This window comes from Hyposmocoma kahamanoa, unplaced genomic scaffold, assembly GCF_003589595.1.
Source record: "Hyposmocoma kahamanoa isolate Upper Pololo Valley unplaced genomic scaffold, ASM358959v1 116, whole genome shotgun sequence".
Taxonomy (NCBI): domain Eukaryota; kingdom Metazoa; phylum Arthropoda; class Insecta; order Lepidoptera; family Cosmopterigidae; genus Hyposmocoma; species Hyposmocoma kahamanoa.
In genome coordinates this window covers 792,182-810,528 of record NW_020653391.1, presented here as the reverse complement: position 1 = coordinate 810,528, position 18,347 = coordinate 792,182, and the positions used below count along the sequence as shown (strand labels likewise).

Below are 18,347 nucleotides of genomic sequence, written 5' to 3'. Positions count from 1 at the left end.
TTCTATCGAAATCTCAACCCTTCAAGCCTGAAGGTCTTCAATCCCGCATCAGTCAATGATTTACAAAATATCATATTTTTTGTTCTAATTAATTCTATTCCTGAATTTATGGATTATACATATTTGTCAGTGCAACGCTTGCCAATCTTTACTACTAGATAAGTAATATTTAATAATTGTTGTATATCGATAAGTAACAATTATTGTTAATAAATGATTACGTTATAGAGTAGAATAGAATCATTTATTTTATATTATCAATTTCATAATATCACAATTCGAAATATAATGTCAAAGCATAACATAATCGTCATTAAGGGAAATGATAATTTTTATATTAAAATGATAATTTTTATATTTTATAATTAAAAGAGTATAGAAAAATACGAACTACAAAAATACAAATAAAAATTTAAATATTTTCAAAATATAAACGTCATATAATAATGATGTCAAATAGTAACGAGTTTTAATTTTTGACAGCTCCTGCATATTTGCGTACGAAAGTGCAAATATACACGGGCGGCGGTATCACAACACACACACATAAACACACACACGCACACACACACGCACAACATCAAAGACGTTGCGCTACTGTAGAGAAGATATTACTATTTTTTTTATAATCGCGCGTCTAGTGTTTAGCGACACGCCTACGCCTGTCCATAGCAGTTGCAATGCAAAGAACTGAGGGACACTGCTACTACACCTGTCACCCTGAAACATTGATAAGTTGAATGTGCCCTTCAAACAGGAACGCAGTTAGTGCTTGGCGGCAGAAATAGGTAAGGTGCCAGTACTTCCCTGGAAGAACTCTTTCACAATGAACTCTACCGCTACTTTTAAATGCTTCGCAAGAATTATTTAAAAGCATATTACCTATCTAATTATATAAAACAAAATATTTACAAACGTACCATATCATTAGAATAAAATGTGTGAACGCCAAGCGAGCGTTCGAATGTGAGCATTACAAAGTTGTTATACTGTCTTCTAATATACTGTACCTAACTGTTATCAGTAGCCAAGGTGTTAATGAGGCATTAAAGAATATACCTGGGCTCATCCCGCACGACAATACATGTTATTTCATTTTTACATCTGTGTTTTGTTTTGATTTATTTCATATTCAGATTGCGTATTTTTATTCAAGTGCACTGCTTTTAGTTTTGATACTTTATCAACTGGGTGAGTAAATTAGATATTAAGGATTTTTTGTTGTTGTGTATTGCAGTCCACTGCTGGATATATGACATGGTCCTCGGCTTGTCGCATCCATTTTTAAATTTAACTGTATTAGCTTTTGTCGATTTTTATAACATATCGTGTTATTCGTTTTATTGCGCATCTTACCATCTTTCGTACACTGTGTAGATTGTTTTAATAAATCTCACCCTGGGTGTAATAATTAACGTGACCATACGTCACACTTTGAGCGGGACAGTCCCGTTTTTAAGCTTGGTGTCCCGATGTCCCCAAAATATTTAAAAACGTCCCGCTTGGACAAAACAGGACACACGTGATAATAAAGTAAAAAAATGGCGCGAAAGCGTAGTAGCAAGCAAACTTTGTCGCCCGCACCTTTTATTTAGTTGTAAGTGCGGCCGTACTCCATGTGCCCAGCTGCTATTTTTAATTTTTTGTTATTAAACATTAAGTAACTACATCGAGTATATAACCAGAAATAGACACGAAATGTCATTTAATTTGTTTGAAAAGTTTTCTGCCAAATCATTACGGTGACAACTGCGCTCCGATTGGCCAGCCCGAATTCGAATCAATAGAAGGGGGTCGTCAATTGTTTTACTTCAAATCGACCAGTTTAACTTGAGCTTTACCATAATGGACGAAAATTGAAAAATTATATATTGAATATTTATTTTAACGCCAAATAGCCGCGGTAGCCTAATGGTTTGACCTACTGCCTCTCAAGCAGAAGGTCGTAGGTTCGAATCCGGGCCCGCACCTCTGAGTTTCTCGGAATTTATGTGCGAAATTTAAATTGAAATTTATCATGAGCTTTTCGGTGAAGGAAAACATCGTGATAAAACCTGCACGTTAAAGAAGGTTCACAACCCTTGGAAAACGTGGGAAGTCCCCAACCCGCATTGGGCCAGCGTGGCGGACTATGGCCTAAACCCTCGCCTGAAAGGAGACCCGTGCCCAGCAGTGGGACATATAAATGGGTTGATGATGATTTAATTAATTTCGGGTTCTATCCATCCTATTTACACCTAATATGGCGTTCCATCGGCCTTTGGCAAACCTTGATCTTGGACTTTTGACTAACGGTCAGGGACCACGTCTGCGTCTGCGTCTCCGTAGGCAAGAATAGGCAGGATATACATGTCAACAAGTCTTCGCTTAAGTGTTATTGGAAGGTTTCTCTTCATAAGCTCTTTCATGGACCAGTAGCTCTTATAGGCGTTTTTGAGGCGTCATCGTCCTACCTCCCTATCTTGCCTATTACTCAAAGAGACTGCCTGTACCTGAGAAGATATTAGATTCTTTAAAATATTTGTCTCATTTGAACCACTTAATTCGTACTGAAATTCATAATTGAATACTTATTGTGGAATAAAATATTACAATACGTTACATTTGAACAGATGTTAACATCATTGATATGTTAATCTGTAAGAACACAAATACATACACACGAATAAATATTATGTTACATTCTTGTATAGCATCAGTCAACAACTGTACCGAGGGCAGTAAGTACCTATTATAATAATTTATTTTATTGAAATCGTGATAAATTTGGCAACTCTCTGTTTCTCTTATGTAAGTATTTTTCGAACCGCCAAAAATAGATAAATGGATTTTATTCAAATGTCATAATTTCACTACGTAACCAAAATTCTCACTTGTCTAATTTTTAGGTTTTCATGACTGTTACACATAGAAAGTGAAACAATTTTTTTCGAATCTAAATCTATATATTTGTTTTGTCAAGCAAACATTATGTAGCATAAACTGGAATGTTCTTTAAAAATAAAAATAAGGTATTTAATTAATAACTTTGGTAACTAAATATAGTTCTAAATAGGATAAACTTTGCCTTAATGTTAGACATACCTGGTTGATGACTTTACAATCTCAGTCAGCCGAGATCATAGGACCAGTAAAGGACACGTTGGTTTGTTTAGAAAACAAATATATGCGATTTATAAAAATATTGTTTCCTTCTTTACACTTCGCTAAATTACAACGATTCCATGACTCACGTTTAAAAAAGACTTAACCCGTCAAGAACTCTAGAAACTTATGGTGTCCTTAAATGTATTGATAAAAAAATTATACATTTTGAATTTTTTTTAAATGGAGCTGTGCGTTAAGAGATACCGCAGCTACGGCATCTCTAAAATGTATTATACCTATACACAGATCAAAAGTAGTATTAAATAAGTTCTAAAAATCAGGTTTTCTAACACCGATACATTTTTAGGTCAATTTTTGTAATTTCATTTTGAAAATGAAATTGATTGATGAGAATTGAGTGCTAAAAAATTTTTCATTAAACTACTTGATTCCTAAGCACTTTTCGCTCATTTGGTGCTATACTGACGTGATTGTATTCTTGGCACACAATGTGTTAATTAAAATGCTTAATTTAAATTATTAATACAAAGATCGAACACTCCGAAAAAATTCCTTCGATCCGGCCGGATTCGAACCGACGTCTTCTAGCATACCGTGGCAGACGCTACACCAAGTAAGCCACGGAACGAATCAGCGAACCTCACGAATTTTTCTATGTGCTTGTTGTCGTATCTTTGCTAATAATAGAATATAAATTCAATTTTTAGCCGTAGCGCAATTTATGAGAAATCTATGATATTTCGTCACCCATTTTGATAACAGCTACCAGCCCCAGCTAGAGTTGTCGCTATTCACTGTATTTAAATTTTTATTGAATTGAAATGAAATTATTTTTATATGAAATTTTACGTGAATATCACTCAATAAAAATTTAAATATTTAATTAAATTTTGCCAAAATTACAATTACGTCATTGTTGCACCAAATGAGCGTTTAGATGTGTTATAGCTGCCTACATTGCTGAACATTGTATCCTCTTCTGTCAGGAAGGCCATAGTCCACCATTATGGCTCAATGCGGGTTGGAGATTTCACACGGTAGTGAACCTTACCTGATACACCGGGTTTTATCACAATGTTGTCCATCACCATATATGAGACGTATTCCTACTAAACACTAGAAAATATACATAACTTAAACATCAAAATAAAAGCTATAAGTGCATGACGCCACAGGGATGCGATACGTGGACTTTTCAATTGAGAAGCAAAGGTTCTTCCACTAAGCTAACACCGCGGAGTAAACGCAATAATAATAATCAGATCTTTATTTCTTAAAAAAATGGTATCTTAAACAACAGGGGCTGGTGCCTCCTTTTAAGCGTACCCTGTTACAGGAGACATCGCTCTTCATTTGCTACACGTGTTTTTAAGAGTGGTTATCAAGCAGAGCCTCAACTTCTTCATGTTTTCCCCGCAATCCAGTTCGATATACTCTTTTTATACTCATAATACAATTTGCTGTAGATTTCTAATTCCTTATTCAAAGTGTTGTATATGTTGGCCGCACGTTTGTCGTATTTGCAAATACAGCGTTGGTGCTTGGAATTGGTATTACAAGATCTTGCGTTCTTTTCTGTCTGATACTATGAACATTATAAACACAAATACATTAACAAATTAATTTATTTCAGAAAATGTTAGATCTACGGGCAGCCATACTGGTCTTAGTTCTCGGCTATGCGTCCGCGCAGAGTCCTGGCTGTGACTATTACCAAGTTGTAAGTATCTAAAGAAACTAAACTAAACACAAGCAGTAGAGCTTCTTGAAAAAGAGTTCGTGTATGGAAATATTGTCACTTTACCGAATTCTGCAGTCAAGCAGAAATGTGAACATTACTGAGTTACACTTTTGAAGGGTGCTGGTGAAATTACAGGCACATGGGACTTGTCAACTTATGTCTCAAAGGCACACTGACAGGCGCAGTTGCGGTATCCCTGAGATCTTTGCGATTTAAAGCTTGCAACTGTTATGGATAGGCGTGTCGCATAGCTGTGAGGCCAGACGAGCGTAATTTTGTGAGTTGTGAGTCGCGTAGTTTGAGTTGCATAGTTTGTGCTGCAGTCGGTTTCATATAAAAGTACGGTTTTTTTTTCACACGACGACGCAAAATGAGTTATCTGCCGACTCACGGGTGTAATGACGACTGACTTTCGGTCGCATCGTGCGATGGGCTGGCGCGGCTAGATGTAGGGATCAGGGAAGGGGTCACTTTGGTATAAACGCTTAAAAAGCAACTGAATACGTTCGTCTGGCGCTCCAATCGAATTTCGGTCGAGCGCAAACTGCGCAACTCAAAAAAACGCAACTCACAGTTTGTAATGTGAGCTCACAACTCACAAAATTACGCTCGTCTGTCCTCACCCTTACACGAGGCGCACGATTTCTTAGCCCAGTCATTTAGTATCATAAAAAAAAAGGAAAAATTAACTACACAGTAATACAATATCTTCTCTACACGCGCAACGCTTTTGATGTTGTTTTTTGTGTTATGTGTGTGTTGCGATTCCGCCGCCCGAGTTGTCAAAAAATGAAAAAACTATCATTATTATTTAGTAATCAATAACAATAATTATTAAAGGATTCTTTTTAATAGTTTTTATGGCTCTGGGTCCTTTGCATTTTGAGCCATCTAGTAGTACCTACGGATTTGCAAGTGCTGCACTGCCAAATATTTATGTGACACTATGTTTAGACGTTTTCAGTTCATATAGAGTACCTTATTCACATTCGAATGAACAATTTAATCGTAAGAATAAAAGTAAATTCTACTGTACTTGCGTGGTTGCGCTTATGGGCAGGTATGACTGTTCACGAGTCGCTCGCTTGCGCCGGCCGCTAGCTTTACGTTGGATTCGTTGGAGTCTTAGCGTTGCGTGAGTTTGATATCTAGCAAGCTTGATATTTCCACGCAAGCAACAAGGAACGTTTGGGGAGGACAGCACCACTGGCCAATCACAGAGCAGCAGCCGGTTCAAGAGTGTCGGCAACCCAAGTCTCTCCGCAGCGCAAAGCGGAAGACTCGTGAACGCCTTTGCGCGGAAGGCAGATTTCTACGCCGTGTACCCAACGCATACAAGCGAAAAACGTGTACTCGGCCTAAATCAAATTATGTATCTAAAATATTGTTTCCAATATTGCATCGGTACTAGGGAATCCAATCTCGCAGAATCGGAAATGCATGATTCACACTTACGGGATCCGCGAAATTTGCGGGATTGAAAAAGAAACGTTTTAGTATAATTAAAATGTCTTGTAAAGTTGTAAGTCACTTTTCATTGAACAATATTTTAAATCTATAGAAATGAAATCCGGTTAAAAACAATACGTAGGTACTTCAAAATGTCAATAACCACCTGTAAGTCAATTAATATGAAATAATCTAAGTTTGCAATAAAACTTTTATCTATGTATATAGTTGATATATATCTCACTCATACAAGTACTTATTAAATAAAATTTAATTCCATGTACCAGACATCAAAGACAACCGCTATCGGTTAATTTTTATCGATAATGGAACGTGTAATGATAAAAAAATTATTCTTTGTGAAGTTTTTGCCTAAAATAAGATCATTTCTAAAAATATATGTTTTTCGTGCTATGATAATTTTTAAACAACTTCAAAAAAAAGCAGGTTTCTAATTCGACTGTATTTTTTTTACATTTGTGAACATAATCGTGTTCTTAGGTTTTCCCGATTGTTACACATAGGAAATGAAACTATTTTTCCGTATTTAAATCGCGTGTATTTGTTTTTTCAAACAAACCAACGTTTCGGGCCCTTTACAGGTCACATGGACATGGTGACAAATATACGCGATTTAAATCCGGAAAATCAGTTTCATTTATTATGTGTAACCGCGAAAACCTAAGAACTCGATATGTAATTACATAACTTATCAGGTCGGTTTTTTTTATAAAAAGTTATTTGCGGCAATAATTGTTTCAGGATCTTTTGTAATATTTTTTTTTAATTTTACTGTGGATTCTATTATGTTAGTAAATCGTTTTCCTATTTCCATTTAAATAATATAACACAAAGTTTGTAGTTGTTAAAGTTTTTGTTTATTGTTAAATTCTGCAATTTTTGGTTTAGATTTTCTTGTTTTCAATAAAATTAGCAGAATAGGGACCCTGATCGGTCGCTCGTTACATTTCCCGATTTGGGGATTAGTTGACCACGCAGTTCCGGTGATAAATTCCATAAACTCAGAGACGCATGCCCTGATTCAAACCTTCGACCCTCTGCTCGAGAGACGGTAGATCAAAGCATTAAGCTACCACGGCTAATTGAAGAAATGTGATTTAAATAATCAAGATGTTGTTTAAGGTGATTATGTTACTTGTTTCTATCTGAGCCTATCAATCAAAATGATTACAAAATTAATTTTAATTAATTAGTAATGATTCGACTGATAAATAATAATAATAAATTTATTCATAGAACTTAAACGTTACACAGTATAAAAAGTGCATAATGCAAGGTACAGCCATTATCAGAACATATGACAGCTGGTACTTAACTTGTGCTATAGGTACCAGCAACCTTCCAGTGTCAAAGAGACATAATCCACATTATTTTATATGAACAAGTTATTACAGGTAAAATAAAGTTCATGAAAAACAATATTAATTTGTAACAAGAGAGTAGAGTGAAAAGGGCACGCATGTGTCGATATCCATAGGATAGGGATTTTAATGTGCAAGTGTGTGTGTGTGTGTGAGTGTGTTCGCGCGTGCGTACGTGCGTGCGTGTGTGTGTTTACAAAGACATTACTTTATTCGACTGTACATACAAGATTTTCTGTTTCTTCATATGAGCGTTTCATGAGCCACTTAAAACCCGTCTTTTTACACTCGTATTTGTTTTTTTTTAATCAATGGTTAATAAATTATTAGTGTTGTTATATAAGAAACGTCCTAAAAAGTAAAAGAATTTTTGACTGAAAGATAACTGTTTGATGATTCTATCTTGATAGGTTAATTGACTGATTAAAATCAATTTTCGTGATAGGTTTTAGGTATTAATTCTCATTTTTTATTTTTGGTAATTTAAAAATGAGATATTTAAATGAAAAACTTTTGTAACGAATTAGTGTTAGGGCTCTGAGGGTCGTATTCTAAAACTCTACTCAATGCTCAAGTCAGGACTTGAGTATGATTCAAAGCACTAGAAATCATACTCAAGCCCTTGCCATTAGGGTCGTATTTCCAGTGCTTGAAATCATACTCAAGTCTGCTCAAATCCTGACTTGAGCATTTAGTAGAGTTCTGGAATACGACCCTAAGTCTATATCTAGTTGTGTGTGGATACAGTGTCAACAGCAGGGTTTTGTATTCTGCCAAAAGTCTAGACTATTCAACTGCCAATGCAATGTTTTGATATTCTGCCCTTCAATGGCACGTCGAGGGCGTAGTCTATTAATTTTTTAAAATAAAAAAAAATACATTTAATTATACATCATTTTGTTAAGAAAGAAGATATCCATAATATTAACCTTAGAACTAAGTCCAAACCTATGGTACCACGATTTCGTTTAACTAAGGTAAACGATTCTGTTATAGGGAACTGTATACGTTTTTACTATAAGATTCCGGAGCATATATTACGATTACCATTTCCTAAGTTTAAAACTTACATTAAAGGTATTTTAACTGAAAAATCATATTACAAAATGGATGACTACGTGTTAGATGAAGATGTATGTAAAGACAACATGAGTCTAAATTCCACACTAATATGATTCAAAATGTGTTAAACAGCATTTAAGTTTATTTGAAAAGACAGTTTCTTGCTCGTTCTTCTCAGGGAAGTCGGCACAGTGAACGAGCAGTAGCTTCAAAAAAATGACGTTTTTAAGTGTAAAAATTATACCTATGGACTTTTTTTTACCATTGACTAGTTTGAAAACAGGACAATAGGAAGATATTGTTATTACCATTTTATTTTCAGATACACAATGAGCAATATATGGCTAATGATTTAGTGTTACATTTAAGTATAAAAATAATTATCCTACGAATAAATATTTTCGTTTTTATAATACCAAGTAACGGGTCGAACCTGTCGTGCGCCTGATGGTAAGCGACAGGTCCATAACAGTTGCAGTGCCACTCAGAGCTTTAAATTGCAAAGATTTTAGGGGAACTACCACTGCGCCCATCAACCTCTGTTAACAAGTCCCATGTGCCTATAATTTCACCAGCACCCTTACCCTTCCAAACCGGAACACAGTAACGCTCATATTACTGCTTGGCAGCAGAAATTGGTAAGGTGGCGGTACTTCACTGAAAAAACTCTTTCACAAAGAGCTCTACTGCTTTTAAAATATTAGACAACATCACAAATGTTGCTCTGATCCAAAAGTAAGTAACTAAAGTTCATCACGTATATCAAACAGATGGAATCTTGTCGACCACATTAAAAAAAAAATACAAATATTAAGTCTACCTTCTATATTTGAAATGGCTAAATTTATTAGAAAAAAAAGTTATTTTTTTTTTTTATTTATTAAGGCTTTGGCAAAGCCATCAGCCTAAACATGAAGTTTGAATATGTTTCCGTAAATATGGCCGCCACAAAAAGGATAGGCAATTTGAGGCAGCGTGCTTGGATTGACTCGGGATTTCTTAAAACGGGCCGATACGGGTATTTTAGTTCGAGGTTCGTATAATTTCGCGTTTTAATCTATGATTAAGGCACAATAGCACTATCCTATTCCACTTTAAACTAGATTTCACAAAATAATTGAAAGTCAAAATAAAAACGACACTTTTCCCTCCAAAAGGTCCAGAGCGAATTCCAAAAAAATTGTGAACTATTCATTAGTGCTGTACCCACTTCTATAAGAACGTCTAAATATAAGAAAATATTAAGCCTTCCGCAAAGTACATTAGGCATGTATCAGAATAGTCCGCATTATAATGCGATAAAGATTCACAATAAACTACCCGAATACCTGTATACCGATGTGAGACAAATTACAAAAATTTCACTAAAAAAATTAGAAGTATTATCAATTGACAAGTGCTATTATAACTTAAATAAATTTTATATTGACAAACTTGCGTAGTTTTTGGTTAAATTATGTTGTTTTATGTATTTGACGAAGGCTGATGATGGATAATTGACATGTTATTTTAATCTAAATTGTATTTTTATAATTATATTTGGTAATGTGTGAACAATAATGTAAGCCAAAATGCGGTGACTAAGTGCCATACCCCCGGGACCTCGGAGATGGCCACACCATGAAAACCGGTGTGCAAGCCACTCGGCCACGGAGGTCGTCCAACATTGTCTCCCACTAGATTTATCCTTGTCTGCTGGCTAGCAAAAAGCAATTTTTACTAACAGATCATTTTGATATTACTAAAGAAAAGTACAGTTACGAGATCTTGGTTTTACACGTTCCGATAACCACTTAGTCATATTTTTTCAGGTGCAACCCGGACAGACATACTACGCATACAGCCCCAACTACCCTAACAACTATACCGGAACGATAAGTTGTCGCTGGATAGGATCATGCCCGCCTGGATATAACTGCAAACTTGAATGTACCGAAGTCTACATACCTTATGTAGGTTAAAGTTGTATTTATTCTATCATATTAATTTATGTGAATCCCGTTCGTGAACTGCACTACACATGATCTGCTTCTGTATGCCTGGTAGCCGTAAAAACCTTTATAACTTTTGTGTTGCTGCATGATGCTGCTAGAGCCAGTGTAGCCAGGGCCCTGAGTCAAAAATTACGTTTTATTACCTAAAAAAATACATTATTGCGGTAAAAGTTACATTTTCCAATTTTTTAATCAAACATTCTAACTGTAAAATACATACATATGTTTATATACTTACATCTGAATCCTAAGCAATAACAAAAAAGTGTGTATATATACGCTGTGGAAAAAGCATGCGAGCATGGCATCGCATTGGAGCATGTGACAGATATGCTGTCGCACATGAGCTGATATTTTATGTACTGATTAAATGTGTTTTCTTCCAGACCCAAGGGTGCACTACTGACCGTCTGTTGATCTCAAAGACCGGCGATCCATTGCTAGCAGCCGCGCAGACGTACTGCGGAAATGGTCAGATCACCGTCGTTTCCGACCTGCAACAGATAAGTCTCGGTATGTCCACTGTATTCAGTGTTGCCAGGTGAAATCTGAAAAAGTCGGAAGATATTGCACAGAATAGATTGAGGGAAACAACAGTAGATGCTGAACTTACCTTCAAATACTTTTAATTCATAGTTTATTTTCGTTTCTACTGCCCAAAGAAAAAAAGCGTGTAATGTTTTCGACTTTAATAAAACATTGATAGTATGGCAGCTTTCGTTCGAATACAATTGCAAATCATATATCACTGTTTTGGGTTATAGATTGTATGGCGGATGTAATAATAGTGAACGTTTAGTTACTGACATCAGTCAAAACATACCGTCAAACAATCATAATCCTTTTTTAAAATTGTAGATTATTCATTTTTGATCCCATTTCTGTCTCTATCTACCGACTCGAGAGTTAGAGAGTTCTGGGAAGACTACAAGCTCCCAAAAATACCTCATCCACATACAATATTGGTTATAATAACTCTCTGAATCGTGATGGTACGGACAACGGACAACATCAGACTACACATTTTTGTTCGAAAATCGCCTACTTTGCAACGGAACAAGATACGTCAATGTGTAGCTTGATGTGCTGGTGTGTGACATTGAATTATTAACTTTGGACAGAAATCTGTTTAAAGCATGATTATAAAACAACAAATTTCTATAAACAGTACATTTTCGTTAATTATCAGTAGATCAGTAAGACGTCGACCAAAACCAGTAGATCTACTGTTAAAGCAGTAGACCACAGGGAACACTGACCGTGTTAACCCAATACTGTTGTTGGAGTATACATCGCACCCCTCAAGGAAGAATGGCATAAGAGGAGTAACGTCTAACATGCTTATTGCTCCATTATATACAGAAAAATATAACTCACATCCTCCCCAATTCTTGTAACTCTACCTACAATATTAGTCGTTAGTTACAAGAATTGGAGAGGATGTAGGTTATATTTTTTCTGTATCTAATGGAGCAATAAACGTTTTTGACGTAACTCCACTCATGCCATTCTTCCATGAGGGGTGCGACATATGGAAGTCAACAATCACACGACGCGCTATACACTGTAAAACCTAGTTTTGCTTTGTCGCTCTTAGATTAGAAATGTACATACTACTCTGTGGCCGGTACCTACTAACAAAATGCCGCTGACCTAATACACAATTTATTAATATTTAGTATAATAAGACATATCGTGCAACTCAACACATTATCATTAAAAAAAAATCACAATATTCCCCTGCAATATTGAAAGAAAGAAAGAAGCGTTTATTCAGCAATATTAACGTTTACATAGAAGAAATTAAAGACTACAAATCTAACTCAGAACATATATACTGCTTTTCAATTAGAGCCACTTTAATAGAATGATATGTCACAAAAGTACCCACTAACGCTGATTTAGTAGTTGGAGCCATTTTAATAGGGTGATACGACACGAAAATACGTAAACGTATTAATGTTAGTTAACACTAAAAAATTTTACATATATCATTAAAATTGAACTAAAAATAAATAGGAAAATTATGAGATTATTATAAATAATTATTGTATTGTTTTTATGAAATGAAATACTGGACTTGTTAGACCTTTTTCAGTTAGTTACCTAGAGGGGTTATTATTCTATATTTTATTGAAATAACCATTACTTAATGCAGTACTATGTACAGTACAGTATTGATATTTTTATACCAGAATCGCGGATTGGTATCTCGATTATGGAATAAGCTCATGAAATAGAAATATGTTGCTGAATAATTTTGAATTTGAATCACTCTGGTTCAAACCACCATAAACACAGCAATAAACACGTCTACTATTTGACGGAACCATAGATATAACATCTATGGAGCGAACGCTTAAATTCTATTAAGAATGACGTGTGGAACAACCCGCGCTGTGCAACTTAAGTGTCCGTCCGTAAAAAGCACGCAGCGGGCGCGCACTGTTAAACAATACTGTATTAACATTGACTTACAATTATATGGACGTCGGGTCCGCGCTAAAAAGTGTCCGAACTTATAGGGTGTTAAAATCGTATACAGAGCGTCATTCACGCTCTAGTCTTCGTTTGTTCGACTGACAGCGAAGCAAGCAAAATTAGACAGTACTGCGATGACATTACAATTTAAATTCAACGTTTTAGCTTTTTCATATTCCTTGACATGTCACTACGTTTAAATAGGTTGACTTGGGACATTTTTTTCGTGGTTTTTGTATTAGACCGGCCGTCCATTTATTTGTAAGTCAATGTGTATTAACTAAAAAGTGTATTTTCTCAGAATCGATCAGAAACAAATTACTTTATATTAAAATTTTTGTTAAACTTTAAAAATATAGGTTAAACTTTATAACAGACATTTAAACAATGTCCTACTTACCAAATGTATTTAAAAATAAAAGGGAAAAGATTCAGCTTTTTGAGTAAGAACTGTTTTGTACAGAACTAGCTCAGAAAAAGTTTCTCTCGTTTTGAGTTCCGTAAATATTTTTGAATTGTTTCTCACAGTATTCTAATGAAGGTTATATTGATGTGTAGAGAATCAAATTTTACGTTCAACAATAGTATAATCCCGAATTTCACATATTTTGAGTTACAACACTATTGTAACAGCAGTGCGATATACAACGTCGCCTTACTTTCTCAAACGCGTATCTAAAAAGTCACTGAAATGCAATAAATGGATTGTACATACAAACTTTTCAGCCTGATTTCACATCAAATTTCCTTCATATTCATACACTAGCTTTCGCCTATTCTTAAAGTAATGCATCCAAATTAATATCCTTGATAAGAAATTTCAAATAAATAGAATGTTTTGCCATCCCCTGAATCCCGAGTTTGAGAAAGTAAGGCATCGAAGCTGCGCTGCTACGTTTGTAAGGAGTTACCTGCCTGTTCTATTATTCTACTATAATAATAACGCACATACTCATAGCTCCGCACTAGGAAAACCTACAGGGTTTTCCTAGTGCGTCAGATGCCATGAACATACACATAGACAACCACAAATTGCACCCAAATTCACGAGAGAACTAAATGAAGGCCATAGAAATATTTCTCCCGGTCCGGGAATCGAACCTGAGACCTCTGCGAAGCAGACCAGCATGGTAATCGTTCGGCCACAGAGGCAGTTATAAATAGGCAGTGTAATCCCGTAAATCACCTATTACAAATTAAAAAGCGACCTTATACATTTCATAAACTTTGGTCCTTGTGAAATTATTTCATTATACAACAAAGCACAACATCGGTAAGTTAGAAGGGATTTTCTGGGGAAGGGGAAGTACTGTTTCTTTTCGCAGAATTGTGATTTCAAGTTCTTTATTCTTTACTAAATATAAATCATAAAATCAAAATATAATAGTTATTTCACAGTAAATCATTTTAACGCAGCTTAGTTTGCATTAAGTTAGCCCAAGTTTCTTGCAATTTCATTTGTTGAACCGTCATTATTTCCCATTATTTACGCCTATAGGCTTGATGGCGACCAACAGCAGAGGGGGCAGGTTCTTTTGCCGACTAACAGCTGTGCCTGCTTCTGTTGTTGACAACTGCAGATGTGGATATAAAAAAACGGTAAGAACTACTGTTTTACAAACCGCTATACATAATTTATGGAGCCTCATTCATCCTTTCTAGAGATGTCAAAATAGTTTTGAGCAGCCACAGATCTTCGGATTTATTGCCTTTATGGACCCATCAACTTGTCATGATTCTATCACAAACCATCTTTATTATACAAACTAAATCTTGGGAGAAGTATGCGCTTCTTGACTCTCTACTCTTTTTATGTAGGTGCGTCCTCTGGTTCCGTCCATCGACCATCGACTTCTATAGTTTACAATTGGTTGAATTCTTTTGTAATTATAATAAATTTCAGAATCGTATAGTTGGCGGCCAAGAGACAGGGGTCAACGAGTTTCCGATGATGGTAGCTCTGGCAGACAGAAGCATCAGTGAGGTCAAATGCGGCGGAGTGATCATCGACAAACGATGGGTGATGACGGCAGCCCATTGCCTCGTTACACAGACTATAAATAATATAGCTGTTATTGTAGGCGAGCATGATACTTCTACAGGTGGGTAAACTGTAAATACTAATTTTTGTTCGGCCATCTAAGTTCGGCATTTTGAAAATAATTTTGTCCCAGTGGAATCTAATCAAGGTCGTTAACAAGAAATTTCAATGGTTTATAAGCATTTCCATTTATATCGCTACAATCCATGGCGATTCCTTAATAGAATGAAATATTTGAATGTCTGTTTCTAAAATTATTACTATTTTCGCTAGAGAAAATTAAAGATATATTTGACAACAATCTATAATCTTTCAGAATGATACTATTTTTTCGGATCTGAACCGCGTATATTTGTTTTCTCAGTTGAACCTACTTTTCAGGCCTTTTACAGGTTCTGCAACTGATTGCAGTCAGCAATGACCTACATCCGAAAAAGTTTCATTTCGAAGACTCGACATTGCCGTATACTTACTTTATTATCCCGGCATATAAATCGAATTATATTGGCCTCCGCAACTAGAAGTTGTCGACGTCACGTGTGGTGTCACCATACTTTAATGATATAAGATTGATTGTAGACGAATATGATTATATTTTCCGGACGTATACATACAATAGACCACTTTGGATGTAAACGTCACTTAGTTTGGATGCTGACTAGTCATTAAGAATAATTAAATCTTACTTTGATATGAGAAAAAGACTCTGGCAGATCCGATATGGCCACTAACAACGCGGGAGTAGTTTCTATTGTGGTATTAGAATCTTGACGTAATATGCCACTTTGAACATACTTCCTTTAATATCTGGAGGGGCCGAAATCCTTGGCTTATGGAATATTAAATCTGTCACTTTGAACACATTTCCTTGAAGAACTAACGATGCAAATTTGTTTGATGTTCTTAAATCGCTTTGCAGGATCCGATACCAATGCAGTGCAAGGCTTTGCTCCCAAGAGGTTTATCATTCATCCAAACTTCAATCAGTAAGGGAAATTTATGTACAAGATTTTAAAGTTTCAGGTATCTACTAACAGTGCCTACGATATAGACACCAAAACTTTGATGCAAAGCTGAGGTTACTGTGTAGCGTAGCTACGCATAGCTATGCATGGCAGTGATTTAGCTGTGTGTATTGTTGTGTGTCATATGCATTGACTAATTTCGATGTTGGTCATTAAACTTTCTATTGCAAGCTTCAAGCCGATCAATTCTTTTACTTATCCTAAACAATTAAGAGTGTTAAAGAAAATACACATGTTGTGAAAGTCTTAGAGATAGAATAAGGAACAATGTAATGAGAGAGCATTGCGGTGTGAACAAGATACACTGACTAGGACAGAAAAAGAATGCATCGATGGCTTAGGCAGATGGAAAGAATACATGATAGTGGAGCAATGACACAATAGATCAAATATTAAGAATAATTGAGGAAAAATCGATCTTCGAAATCGAAGGGGCAATGTATAAGCTTCTATACGTGGGGCGCACTGTAAGTTTCCGGAATGAATAAGCTGTAATGAAATAATAACCTGCCTTGCGAATGAGTCACACATGACCATTCAAATTTAATTTGCTTACCTATGAAATAAAGATTATTATTATCAAGCCGAAAATTCAGTGTTCGGCCAAATCACTTTTTGCGGCATCTCTAGAATATATTACTAAAATCATAAACAATCACTTTTGTTCCATGACTTTTGACGAAACATAATAAATTTACTAAAAATAAACATAAGTTTTTGTTGTACTATCTGAAACGTTTTAGATCTGTGATTGGTAGAATAAGTTCAAACATGCAATCATCCTCCGCGACGACTACACCCCCGGTCCTGCACAGAGTTATTACCGTTTAGAGCAATCTATATTTTTTTTAATCTATTTTTATGAAAGTGAAATCTGTTAATTATTAAAAGTCTTGGAACAAAATTTATTTATGGTGTTGGTAACATACTCTTACGAGGTTTTAAAAATAATCTTGCTCACTGCAGGAGATAACTTTTCTTGATATCATGTATTTCAAGCCAGAATTTAATTTCAGAAACAACTATGACAACGACATCGCTTTGATTGAGCTGAACAGCGACATAATGTTCAACGACAGAGTAGGGCCGGTTTGCTTGCCATTTAAATTCGCCACTGCGGACTTCTCCAACACGAAATTTACTGCTTTAGGTATGGAAGGATTGTACACATGTTTATTTATATTAATGAACAGGGTAATTCGAATGATTGAAACTAATTTTTTTATATTTTTAAAAATTGGAACAAACAATTAACTGGCTCATAATTATAGTATTTATCAAAGGTGCAGGGTTCATTGTAATCGAGGTTGGAAATATTGAAGTGAGCTTTTGAAGGTTGCGGGTCTATTGTATTACATATCATTTATTTCTCATATTATAATATTACGGTATATATTGCACTACATGTCTACTATCCACTACTATAAGAAATTATATTGAGATCGTCAACTAAAAATGAAAATTATGAAATTATTCAATAAAAAAATTAAAAATAATTACACAATAATTATAAAATTAACAATTCATAATAATAATAATATTTTTGTCATTAAATTACATACCAAATATCATTATTCATGAAGGATCGTTATAAGTTGATAACAAATATATGAAATAGAAGGAAATAGTACAAAAGTATGTCAAAAATAGAAAATAGGTACTCGATAGCGTTACATTTTTAGGTCCATAAATTCATTTTTTAAGTTTTCCAAGAAAAGGTCTTTTAGCCTAAATATTTCATCAGATGGTTCAAGTCTGAAAGTAGTGGGCAGACGCGCATAGTAAGTAGGTCCGACAACAAGCAGGTTTTTCTCTGCAAGTGCCATACATACTCCGGGCGACTGTTCTCAAACGACCGGCACAGTGGAGTTCGATGCCAGAAACATTTACGTTAGTAAATGAAGAAAGACTATTTCTAATGGACATTATAATTTCATACATGTGGAGTGAGTAGTGCGTCATTTTTTACGATTCTAGGGCGTTTGGTTCCTTTTTGTATTCTCCTAACAACGAGATTTGGTAATAATAGGGGTTAAAGTATGAAATTGCCGATTTGTACTGAAA

At 35.2% G+C, this 18,347-nt stretch overlaps 1 protein-coding gene across 1 annotated transcript in view; it reads left to right on the top strand.

Moving 5' to 3' along the window:
- The first annotated feature begins 1,054 nt into the window (after positions 1-1,054).
- LOC113239737 (venom serine protease 34-like) overlaps positions 1,055-18,347 on the top strand; it is a 22,680-nt gene continuing 5,387 nt past the window's right edge. Inside the window, exons 1-8 of the mRNA XM_026476834.1 lie at positions 1,055-1,191; positions 4,742-4,828; positions 10,554-10,694; positions 11,123-11,249; positions 14,716-14,816; positions 15,121-15,319; positions 16,178-16,244; positions 17,300-17,446. Of these exons, the coding sequence (XP_026332619.1) occupies positions 4,745-4,828; positions 10,554-10,694; positions 11,123-11,249; positions 14,716-14,816; positions 15,121-15,319; positions 16,178-16,244; positions 17,300-17,446 (866 nt within the window). The 5' untranslated portion in view covers positions 1,055-1,191; positions 4,742-4,744. The remainder of the gene's footprint in view (positions 1,192-4,741; positions 4,829-10,553; positions 10,695-11,122; positions 11,250-14,715; positions 14,817-15,120; positions 15,320-16,177; positions 16,245-17,299; positions 17,447-18,347) is intronic.